Genomic DNA, 12,821 nt, shown 5'->3' on the forward strand with positions numbered 1-12,821 from the left:
CTTTTTTTATTTTTAAATGGCCCTCTGCATCTCCCTAACATTTTCTTTTTTTGATTTATAATTTTTATTCGTTTTTACAACTTACATCAAGTGTAACAAGAAATAACATTTGAATTGGAAAACATCACTTGAATTGCTATTAATATCATCTGAAGTTCATGAAATTTAACCTCCCTATCCCTATCACATCAAAAATATTCATTTATTATATTATACAATATACATTTTAATAAAATATCAAAATATCAAAAAATACCATCCCACCCATCCACCACCATCCCTCATTTCAATTATCTCCCTAAAATTTTCTTTGTATAGGATACTGGAGGAAGCGTGTCTCTCCCTGATATTCTCTCTTTTTTTCTATAGAATACTGGAGGAGATGCTGGCAAAAGTTGGTGTGAAGATCTCTCGGAGCGTGATGAGGGCATGGTCTCCCAGGCAGAACTTTTCTTTCCCTTCTATGATGGCCAAGGCATGTCACGTGTGTAACAAACACAGCTTCCAGACTCAACTTATACCATGGTAAGGCAGATCTTTCTCCTCCAAGAGCTGGTCCACCAGGAGGTCTATTCAACAGGTATAGCATACCAGGCTAAAAGAAATCCACTGCAGGGACTAGAGATATCACCTAGGAAAGGCTAATCTGGTTCTGGTGTATCCTCACCACTTCTTTTGTCCATTATGAAAACCTGAAACTACACGCCCATATCAGAATGAGGCTAATGTAGGCTCTAACTCAGCCAGTCCTTGATGACCTGAATCCAGTTGCAGATCCTTATTTAAAAGATTTGTTATACCACCTTTCCATAGGTCAAGGCGTGGTACAGACTAAAATAAAAGGAAGAAGGGAACTCCATAAAAATCAATCAAAAGAAAAGCAGCATTCACACAAGCAGAGGTTCATAGCATTCTGTGTTCAATGGTCTTTTTACTTGAGGATCCTCCAAGCTGTTACTAGGAACTTTGAGGGTAGGCTAGTTTGAAAAAAATAAGTTTTCAGCGCTTTTTAAAAACAGGTACTGATGTCAGATTCCTGAGAGGGTGTGGAAGACTGTTCCAATATTTGGGGCAAAGAAAGAAAAATGTAGAATTACGTGTTGATTCATAGTAGGCCTTCAATAGTGGACAGATAGTTAAGTGATGGGTGTCTAGTGAACGGAGAGATCTGGTGGGAGTGTAAGCCATAATTAAATTGCATTTACCATCCTGTAACAAAGGACTCAGATGGTGAAGTACAACAATGTAATTCCAATTTTTTTAAAGGGTAATCGGAGAAATTACAGACTGATAAGCCAAGGGAAATCTTGCCTCATCAATTTGCTACATTTCTTAGAAGGAGTGAATAAACATGTGGATAAAGTCGAGCTTCGACAGCAACTCCGGTAGTAGGAAAAAATGACAATTTAACCATGAATGTATAATACGTGTGATTATTACTATGCCACTGGGTCACATGATTCAACACAAATCCCGCCACTAAAGTAACTTATGCAGGATCAGTGGTCCATCTGGCAAGACCAAGGTCAAAGCATGAGAATCAATGTACTTGTGTATCAAGTTTTATTTCTTTTGTAGAACAATCTCACAATGCACATAGAGACCATCACAGTGGCTCTTCAAGAGGGCGATATTGAACCCTAGGAGAGAACAGAGTAAGGACTTCCAGAAAAGGCAGGTCTTGTTTATACAGCACACAGGATAAGGCAGGGCTTCTTTAAGTACTGTCCAGAATCATACCTTGAGCAGTTCTCCTTTATATCATCAATGATCTAAATTGGAGGCAGGTCTTCTGTAAACAGGGCACAGCAAGACAGTCTGAGTAGAAGGCAAATCTCCTTTATACAGTACATGGGAAAGCAGTCTGAGCATATGGCAGGTCTCATCATGGCCTACAAGAAGGTTAGTTCTTCTTTTTCTTAATGCTCCAAATGCTACTAGCACCTTCTCCCCTTCCAAAGGTCAGCTGTATTTGTGTGAAAAACTGCTTGACTGTACAAGATAAGATTAAGATTTCTCCCTCAAAGAGACCCGTCCTAACTCTTCTTTTCCTTAGCGAAAAGTGCAAAGCTGTGTTATACTGCTCCCAGCAGTGCCACAAGATAGACTGGAAAAAGACGCCCGAAGATGTCAGCCACCAGTATTGGTGTGAGAAGATGTCGTACTACATGAAGAGGGCCAAGGAACTGGCTGAGTTCCCTTTCAGCTACACTACCGGTAGGAACTCTAGTGCACCCTGCAAGAGGAGACAGAAGGGGAGGGGTAAAAGTGACCTACACAGTCAATGAGAGAGGTGGGGATTACAGAGGATAAAGTGACTCATCCTATTTTATTTATTTTGGAGTTTCTTTTGCTAATCTTATTGCTCAGTGTAATAAGGGTTTTAGCATAGAAAAATATACAATGGCAGAATCAGAAATTGCTCCCCATGCAAAAAAACACCACTACATTTTGGTACATCTTTTTATTTTCCCGTTACACTAAAACTTTACTAGAGCCAGAAGATTCTAGTGGGACAACAAAATGGTTACCTGAGGTGAAGTGCAACACTTCACCTCAAATGACCCTCAGCTATTAAGGTCTCTGGTGGTCCAAGTAAGCTCCAAAGCTATCCACTAAACGTGACATGCCCCTGCCCTCCCCAAAATATCCTGAAGTGGGCCCCAAAGCCCTCCACTCCCCTTTCCCAGAAGAAATCCCTAGTGGTTCAAAAGGGCCCAGAACACCCCCTTATTAACCCCCCAAACCAACCTTTTGGCTAGAAAGCAGAAGTGATGCACACTTATTTCTACCTCTAGCAATGCCATCTAAGAAAATGACAGAATGTACTGCTAAGGACCAAGCTCCCAAATAAAAGAGCATATCCTTATCTTGCAGGCTGACCCCTAGCAGTACAGAGCATGTCCTTATTTGATAAGTTCTCATGTGCCAATAGAGATCAGTGCTGCCATTTTTCAAGATTGTGGTATAATCTAGGGTTACCAGTCTTTTGGGAAAACCTGGAGAGAAGATAAAGGTCTTAACATTGGGTTCAAACGGGACTGAATGGATTTTGGTATTATGTACAAAGAAAGAAATTATGCATTTTAGTAGTCTTTTGGATCTGTGGGACCATTGGATGATCAAAGAGAAAAAGGGGTGCTCAAGGAGGATAAGGCCATAGCGGAGACACTGAATGAATTATTTGCTTCGGTCTTTACAGAAGAAGATGTAAGAGATCTACCTGAACCGGAAATGGTTTTCAAAGGTGATGATGCGGAGGAACTGAAAGAAATCTCAGTGAATCTGGAAGATGTACTAAGCCAAATTGGCAAGTTAAAAAGTGATAAATTGCCTGGACCGGATGGTATACATCCTAGGGTACTAAAAGAACTCAAACATGAAATTGTTGACCTGCTAAAATTGACTGTAGTACCTGAAGATTGGAGGGTGGCCAATGTTATGTCAATTTTAAAAAAGGGTTCCAGGGGAGATCCAGGAAAGTACAGACTGGTAAGCCTCACTTCAGTGCCGGGCAACATGGTGGAAACAATTATAAAAAATAAAATTGTGAAACATTTAGATAAACATGATTTAATGAGATGGAATCAGCATGCCTCACCAATTTGCTTGACTTTTTTGACGTTACTTATATATATTCTTAGTGCTACCATTAGTAAGTGTGAATAAACATGTGGATAAAGGTGAGCCAGCTGATATAGTGTATCTAGATTTTCTTCATGAGAGGCTCCTGAGAAAATTAAAGAGTCATGCGATAAGTGGCAAAGTTCAGTTATGGATTAGGAATTGGTTATTGGATATAAAATAGAGGGTAGGGTTAAATGGTCATTTTTCTCAATGGAGGAGCATAAACAGTGGAGTGACGTAGGGGTCTGTACTGGGACTAGTGCTATTTAACTTATTTATAAATGATCTAGAAATTGGAATGACAAGTGAGGTGACTAAATTTGCAGATGACACTAAACTGTTCAAAGTTGTTAAAACGCATGTAGATTGGGAAATTGGAAGACTGGGCATCAAAGTGGCAGATGAAATTTAATGTGGACAAATGCAAAGTGATGCACATTGGGAAAAATAACCTGAATTATAGTTACCGGATGCTAGGGTCCACCTTAGAGGTTAGCATCCAAGAAAAGGATCTGGGTGTCATCGTAGACTATACGATGAAACTTTCCATCCAATGTGCGGCGGCGGCTAAAAAAGCGAACAGGATGCTAGGAATTATTAAAAAAGGGATGGTTAACAAGACTAAGAATGTTATAATGCCCCTGTATCGCTCCATGGTGTGACCTCATCTGGCGTATTGCGTTCAATTCTGGTCTCCTTATCTCAAGAAAGATATAGTGGTGCTAGAAAAGGTTCAAAGAAGAGCGACCAAGATGATAAAGGGGATGGAACTCTTGAGGAAAGATTTAAAAGGTTAGGGCTCTTCAGCTTGGAAAACAGACAGCTGAGGCGAGATATGACTGAAGTCTACAAAATCCTGAGTGGAGTAGAACAAGTACAAGTGGATCGATTTTTCACTCTGTCAAAAATTACATAGACTAGGAGACACTCGATGAAGTTACAGGGAAATACTTTTAAAACCAATAGGAGAATTTTTTTTTCACTCAGAGACTAGTTAAGCTCTGGAATGCATTGTCAGAAGTTGTGGTAAGAGTGGATAGCGTAGCTGGTTCTAAGAAAGGTTTGGACAATTTCCTTGAGGAAAAGTCCATATTCTGTTATTGAGAAAGACATGGGGGAAGCCACTGCTTGCCCTGGATCGGTAGCATGGAATATTGCTACTCCTTAGGTTTTGGCCAGTTACTAGGGACCTGGATTGGCCACCATGAGAAAGGGCTACTGGGCTTGATAGTCCATTGGTCTGACCCAGTAAGGCTATTCTTATGTATGCAGCGAAGGATCCTTCTCTTGACAGTAACTATCAGACTGCTGAATGTCCCTTTGAAGGTAGGCATGGAATAAGAGAACAGACATCCAAAAATCAACCTCCCAAAAAATATTTGAGTCTTCTGCTTTAGACAAACCAAGGCTTCTTTCGTTTTCCCTGGTGCATCCATACTCTCTGTCCTTACAGGTGGGGTTTTGTACTCTTAGGATCAGCATCCTATCTTTAACTAAATCTCCTTGCTCCCTGCCTTTCAGAAGTCACCAGCGATACCTTTGATAAGGAGTCCTTCTTATCAGCCCGTGGACTCACCATTGGCTACTGGGCCAAAGAGAGTATGAATGAAGCAGGGGCCCAAAGAGCTCGGGATAAACGCTCCTGGTACCCAAAAGGTATGTAACATTCGTTCTCTTAGACAACTGCTCTCAATCTAGCCCTTTGATTTTGGAAGATGTCCTCAATACTGATAGAAGATATACAATGGCATGCACTGCCTCCATTATAAAAATTCCTAAAACTGCACATCAGTGGCGGAGTAAGGAAGGGATGGGGGAAGACTGCCCCAGGCACCGTCTTGGAGGGGATACTGGCACCTTGCCACCCCACCCATGCCACACTCATACCCTCCCTTCCCCCGCCCCCTGCATACTCTTTAAATCTTCACCAGTGCGAGCAACTACTCTGGCCTGCTGCTCGCACCACCCTGGCTCCCTCTGCAATCATTTCTGAGTTGAGGGTCCAGGAAGTGACATCAGAGGGAAAGCCAGAGCAGCAGCTGGTTGGAGAAGCTGCTCATGCTGGTGAATATTTAAAGAGGTACGGGGGTGGGAAGAGAGGGTGTGAGTTTTGCGTGTGGGGTGCGGAAGGAGCGCCAAAGCCCTGGGCACTGCCTACTCTCACTATGCCACTGCTAACCATTATAGGGGGAAATAAACAAAGTCCTCACTAAAATGTTTCCACCCTTATACTCAACCTGAAGTTTGATATTCATATAATTTGTGTTGTATCCATAAGAATATTTCAATATTTAACCTATTTGCATATTCAGCATTTGAGTAAATTCTTATTCTTCATCGATCCTGTTATTTATTAATTCTTTCAATCTTCCATATTAAGCATTTTTATCACTTTTTTCAATATAATAAAAGAACTTATCTCTATAAGCAGAAGTCAATATCAGGAGACGTTTAATGCCAACATGAATTCATGTTTCACCATGCAGCTGTGTCATTGGCTAGTTTCCTGTGAATACAAAAGTCATGTTAAAAATAGAAAAATAATATAAAGCCACACAATTAAATAACTTGTCCAACAGCAGTACAATCCAAAAAGTTCATTCACGCAAATTATTCCAAGATAGCCACAGCTTTTTCTCAAGAAACGTCGTTAATCCCGCTCAAACAAAATCACAGGATCTTCATAAAACGAATCAGAGAGCTGTGCTATATAGACATCATCTATTCAGTTTCTTTATTGAGATCCGCAGGAGCGACAGAGCACAAGGTAAAGATCCAAAATATAATTTAAATGGTTTTCAAACTCTAGAAATTCTATAACTATCACACTGCTGAATAAGTATAAGGGTGGAAACCTTTTAGTGAGGACTGTATCCATTGTATGTATCTAAGGGAAGATTAGGTTCTTCCCTCAATAATTTTCTTTCTGGTAACATGGCATACAAGTCATGATGATTGGGTTAGCTTCTCCTAACCACGAGCTATGAAGAAGAAGAAATCATACACATTTTCTTCAGCTTTGCCTCCTTCCTCAGTGGGCTATTCTGCCTCTCTTCAGTTTGTACCAAAGAAGTCAATAGCCACTATGATAGGAAACATAAGAAGGAAGGGTACAGGGATCTTTCCCAATAAGACACTTCTGCTCTGCAACAAGTATAATGAACAATGTTAATCAAAATATAGGATTGGCCACTGTGTAAACAGGATACTTGGCAAGATGGACCATTGGGTTGACCCAATATGGCTATTCTTATGTTTCAGTCTGATTCTTTCTACCTTTAGAGTGGTCTCTTGGGGGTAAATATTCAGTTGATGACGATCAGCACATTTTTTTTGTCTGCCAGTGGAATTATGCCTAGGATATTCAAAGTCAGGCCATATTCAGGTAGCAGCATTGAATATCCATGTCCAGGTAGCAGCATTGAATATCTGGATTTGTGCAGCTGGCTATCCTTTATCCAGTTAAATGTGATATCCAGTACTCAAAAGTACAAAGGAAGTGAGGTCTAAGGCAAGAGAGTTCCAATCAATGACCAAGTTTATTCAATTCTAGTTGAAAGAAATCAAGTTTTTAAAGTTTCAAGTTTTATTAAAATTTTGATGTATCACAATATCATAAATTCAAAGCAATTTATAATTAAAAACAGGGTCTTAGTTATTAACTACAATAAGCACATGAACATTACGGACTGATACATCAGGGAAGTGGGGAGAACTACAATAAGCATAGTAAAGAAAAAATGAAAGATAAGTACAAAGGGAGGATAAAAATTTTAAAAGTATAATAAAAAAATAAAAAGGAAATTAAGAGGTTTTTTTAAAAACAATTTCTCAGAACCTAAGACAGAGGAAACGCGAGTTTCTGCAGTGAACAGGGTCGAAAGAGAATCCGACGATTAGGTCTCAAAGGCATCCTTGTACAATCAGCATTTTAACAGTCCTTTAAATTTAATTAGTGATTTTTCTTCCTTAATAAATGATGGTAAGGAGTTCCATATTCTGGGCGCTGTAACTGCAAATATCTATCTTGTCTTGTATTTATTATACTAAGCGATGGAATTACTAAAAGGTTTTTGTCCTCTGATCTCAAACTTCTAGTAGGAATATATGGAATAAAATACCTTTCTAGGAATGATGGGGCTTTAGTTGTTAATATTTTGAATGTTATAGGAAATTTTATAGGAAATTCTGTGGACAACTGGAAGCCAATGAGCTCCTTTGAGAAGAGGAGTCACATGATCAAATTTTTTCCTATTATAAATTTAATTGTGGTGTTTTGAATTAGTTGTAGTCGACGGATTTCTTTAAGAACGACTCCTTTATAGAGCGAGTTGCAGTAATCTGACTTTGAAATGATCAGTGAATGTACAAGGACATTCAGTGATGATGAGTCCAAGAATGGAGCAATTGATCTGATCATACGTAACCTCTGAAAACAACCTCTCACTACTACACTAATCTGATTGTGATATGTCAATTTTTGATCAAGAATAACCCCTAAAACTCTAATCTTAGTGACTTCCTGAAATTGGATATTATTTATGTTGATTGAAGCGGTGATTTTTAGTCCTTCTTTCCAAGGGAAGTGTATTATTTTTGTTTTGTCTGTATTCATTACTAGTTTATTTTCATCTAACCAGTCTGAAGTTGTACTTAATTTCTTATTGCCATTTTGAAATTCCTCTGTGGAATATGAGTCTAATGAGAGTGAGAGTTGAAGATCATCTGTGTAAGCAAACGCTGTAAACCCAATAGATTGACAAAGAGCCAGCAAAGGGGCTAAAAAGATGTTAAAGAGTAAGGGGGATAATATTGACCCGTGAAGGATGTCATAGTTGGTAGATATCATGTTTGAGGTGGAATTATTAAAGATAACTTTTGATGATCTATCTGAAAAATAAGACTAAAACCATTGAAGCACAGTATCACTAATTCCAATAGATTTCAGTCTTTTTATAAGAAGATGGTGATCAATAGTGTCGAATGCAGAAGAAAGGTCTATGGATATAAGGAGATAAGATCGGTGGTGATCCAGAAAATAAAGGACAGCTGTAGTTATATCTATCATCAAGTGTTCTGTTGAATAATGTTTCCGGAATCCTCTTTGATTAGGATGCAGTATTCCTATTTTATCTATAAATTTGGATATCTGATTGAATACTACCTTTTCGGTCAATTTTGCTAGAAATGGAATTTTAGCTATTGGTTGAAAATTCACGATGTCATTATGATTTGCCTTTGGATTTTTGAGAATTGGGTGGATTGTCGAATGTTTCCAGAATTTTGGAAGAAATCCTGTTTCTAGGCTGCTGGTGATGATTTTATGTATGAATGGCTCTAACTTATTGAAAAGATGATTTAAGATAAATGGCGGAATAATTTCAGAGTTATTGCTTTTTAGGTTTATGGATTGAAACAGTCGTTGAATGTCGCTTATAGATGGTAGATTGAACCGAGCACATTTTGAAAATGGCAAGATATTATCAGGTTCTGTAGGGTCTAGGTCAGTTTTTGATCTGAATTGACTTCTAATGCTGATGATTTTTTCTTTAAAGGTGTAACACAAGAGAGTTCCAGTCAATGACCACTTTTATTAAATTCTAGTTGAAAGAAATGAGGTGTAAGGCAAGGGAGTTCCAGTCAATTACCAATTTTATTTAATTCCAGTTGTAAGAAATCTATCTCACTTGGGCATGTAAGACAGTCTTAATCCAACATTCAAGATGGACTCTACACAGGTGTGTTTCAGCAGAACAGCCTATGTTAGGAGTCGAACAGAGATCTTTAAATAAACATCATGGCTTCAAACTAAATACAAGCATACTCACAAAGTTTTCAAAATTGAACCAGATCCCGATCTTACTAAATCGCAAAAGAACAGTGTGTTGTTCAAAATCCATGTCTTTTAGACAAGATTTTATCAACAGATAGAATATGCACCCAATAGGATTGTGGTTTTAGATGGGAATAGTCTTAAGAGTATTTCAGTGTTTATGACATAAGGGAGGAGCCCAGAGGGTCACCAATGTGGAGGGTCCAAGACAGTCATTGTTGAAAATTTCTCTTTCAGTCAGAAGAGATCCTTACGACCCACTTAAGAAGGAAGGGAAGATCCTGCTCCAGAACTTCCCAGCAGACACAACCTGTGCCAAAGCTCCTTTCAGTAAGTTATTGAGAACACGTGACAGCTTTTCTAGGGAGAGAAATTGACAGGAAAGACAGCTCTGGGTGGGTACAGGGACACAGACCCTGCCAAATCTAGAACTGAAAAGCATAGGGAGTTTAGGGACAGTTGCAAAAAACACAGTCCATCATTTTTAGGACTAGGGGCTTAGAGAATAGATGCAGGGGTACAGAGTATTGTCCTTTGCAAGACTGGGAAGAGGGAGCTCAGATAGGGTTACCGTATGGCTCCAGAAAAAGAAGTCTCAGTCACTAATCACCACAAAGCAAGAAAAAGTAATAATAAAACACACCAGCAAAAACGCTCAGACCCACAACCGAAACTCTAGTGAAATTTCACGGAGTCAGTTGTACATGGTGGTGAAACTGCTGCTCTAAAACTGCTCCGGGTACATTCTTAAATGTTTTCTAAACCGCTGTCATGCTCTCTCCGACCCCCCAACCTGGGTTTCACAGTTGGCTTCTTCAAGAGGGGACACTACAGGGAAAAAACATAACCTGTAAAACTACCACACCCAGTAAAAAGTGGGACCTGATGTTCAAAAGCACCTTTACCTCCAAAATTTACATGTATATATCTCTCTCAAACCAATAAAATTACTAAAACTCACCATGCATGTCAGATAAGTATTGGATTTTCCAACTCTTTAACAACAACTTACATATTTATGGAGTCATTTTGAAGTTGGAATCTGATAGAACGATGGTTCTATGACAGCAGGTGGTGGAGATGGTGAACATGCTGTGATGGTCTCTAATACAACTGGCTCTGTGAAATTTCACTAGAGTTTCGGTTGTGAGTCTGAGCGTTCACTTAAAGCATTAAAAAAATTTTTGCTGATGTGTATTATTATTACTTTTTCTTGCTTTTTTAAATCTTTGCTTCTCCGGCCTGCTGCTCGCGCTATCTTTCCCTCTGATGTCACATCCTGGCCTCATGACCCAGAAGTGATTTCAGAGGGAGCCAGGCCGATGTGAGCAGCAGGCTAGAGTAGTTGCGTGGGCTGGTAAATATTTTAAAGAGGTACGTGGTGGGGAAGGGAAGGGGCGAGTGTGGCATGGGGGAGCGGAGAGCCGTCGGCACCCCCACCAAGATGGGCTGCTCACCCCCTCTCTGCCGCCCACCTTTCTGTATGTGTGGAAAACACAGCTGCTATCTGCTAGATAATTGAGGAAAGTCATTGGGTGGGTATAGGAGCACAAAGCATGTTCCTTTAGTACTGTTAAGACTGTGAGCCTATAATTTCGTAGACTAAATGGCTTAAGGCAGTGGTCTCAAACTCGCGGCCCGGGGGCCACATGCAGCCCGCCAGGTACTATTTTGAGGCCCTCGGTATGTTTATCATAATCACAAATGTAAAATAAAATAGTTTCTTGATCATATGTCTCTTTAGCTATAAATAACAATATTATTATTAAGACTTAGCCAAAAGGAAAGATTTATAAAGAGTTTTACGTCATGCAAAATTGTCATTTCTTTAATAAGACATTAGCTGTTTTTTTTCTGAGGCCCTCCAAGTACCTACAAATCCAAAGTGTGGCCCTGCAAAGGGTTTGAGTTTGAAACCACTGGCTTAAGGGATGAATACAGGGATACAAAACGACAGAGAGTGAATTTTGGCGGTTTCTCTCTCTTTTACCTCCTGAAAGCCTCATGGAAGCAATACTACCAGTGGAGGGGTTTTGACATGGATTCACCCGTTGCTGCATTCCTGACATATCCCTTAACGACTTACCACATCATCACACACCTGGTCCCTCAGCACTGTGAGTTCACCCTTGACAGGCATGGGTGTCAGAGCAAATATGTGTGTTGCATGTCTGTTTAAGAGGACAAGTTTCAATTCAGTGGTGTGCAGTGACATTTATAGCAGGGGATTCAGTAGATGAGCTAAACCAGAGGATACCGACCTCAGCTCTCGCTAAGTCTGGTTTTCAGGATTTCTACAATGAATATGCCTGAGATCTATTTCCATACAATAGAGGCAGAGCATGTAAATAATCTCGTGCATAATCATTAGAGAAATCCTGAAAACTTGACTAGATTGAGGCTCACTCCTTCCTGCTGGAAAGCCACCCCCCCTCCTGCCGGAACCCCACACTTCTCCTAAGATCAACTGATGTCCTCATACTACTCCTAAGGTCTCCTAACCGACGTCCATGTGGGAGGCATCAGTTAGAGAATCGGGTTGCTGCTGAGCTTATTACGGCAAGGGATCTCTCTGCTGTGATTAAGTTTAGGGGCAACACGTCCCCCCCCCAAAAGACTACCGGCAGGAGGGATGCCCAATCCCTCCTGTCGGAACCACCCCCCAAACATCACCAGCAGGAGGGATGCCCTGTTCTTCCTGCCGGAACCCCCGCACATACATCGCTGGCAGAAGGGATGCCCAGTTCCTCCTGACGGAATCCCCTCCACCCTAATGGATCTGGCCAATCGGAATTTTAGGCTACTCCCAGTGCATCCCAGAATGCACTGTGAATTGGGCCTAAGATTCCAGTTGGCCCAGGTGCCAAAAGCCCCTCCTAACGGAGCGGCCATAAGCACCTGGGTCAATCAGGGCCTAAGGCCCCTCCCCGGTGTATCCCACAATGCACCGGGAAAGAGCAAGCCTGCAATTCTTGAGAAGGCGGACCAGCTGACTGGAGGCAGGAAGGATGCCTCTGGCTGGCCAATGATTTAAGGTGGGAGGTGGAGGGGGGATGCCCACTATGTTCAGGGGGGTGGGGGGGTTCCAGCAGGAGGGACTGGTTATCCCTCCTGCTGGTGATGAACGGGGGGTTCCAGCAGGAGGGACTGGACATCCCTCCTGCCGGCGATGTACGAGGAGGGTGGTGGGGTTCTGGAAGGAGGGACTGGGCATCCCTCCTGCCAGCGATGTACGGGGGGGGGGGGAATGAGCAGCCGCTGCTGCTAAACTTATCGTGAAAGGGAGAACATGTGCTGCGATAAACCTAGGGAGGTGCATACGACCACCTAGGTCTACCTCCGGGGCAAGCCACACCCATGC

At 41.0% G+C, this 12,821-nt stretch overlaps 1 protein-coding gene across 1 annotated transcript in view; it reads left to right on the forward strand.

The window, feature by feature from the left end:
- Nucleotides 1-523: 523 nt before the first annotated feature.
- ZMYND15 (zinc finger MYND-type containing 15) overlaps nucleotides 524-12,821 on the forward strand; it is a 35,304-nt gene continuing 23,006 nt past the window's right edge. Inside the window, exons 1-5 of the mRNA XM_033924817.1 lie at nucleotides 524-1,385; nucleotides 2,057-2,217; nucleotides 5,149-5,283; nucleotides 9,698-9,790; nucleotides 11,461-11,577. Of these exons, the coding sequence (XP_033780708.1) occupies nucleotides 1,228-1,385; nucleotides 2,057-2,217; nucleotides 5,149-5,283; nucleotides 9,698-9,790; nucleotides 11,461-11,577 (664 nt within the window). The 5' untranslated portion in view covers nucleotides 524-1,227. The remainder of the gene's footprint in view (nucleotides 1,386-2,056; nucleotides 2,218-5,148; nucleotides 5,284-9,697; nucleotides 9,791-11,460; nucleotides 11,578-12,821) is intronic.

Source organism: Geotrypetes seraphini, chromosome 16 (genome assembly GCF_902459505.1).
Source record: "Geotrypetes seraphini chromosome 16, aGeoSer1.1, whole genome shotgun sequence".
Taxonomy (NCBI): Eukaryota; Metazoa; Chordata; class Amphibia; order Gymnophiona; family Dermophiidae; genus Geotrypetes; species Geotrypetes seraphini.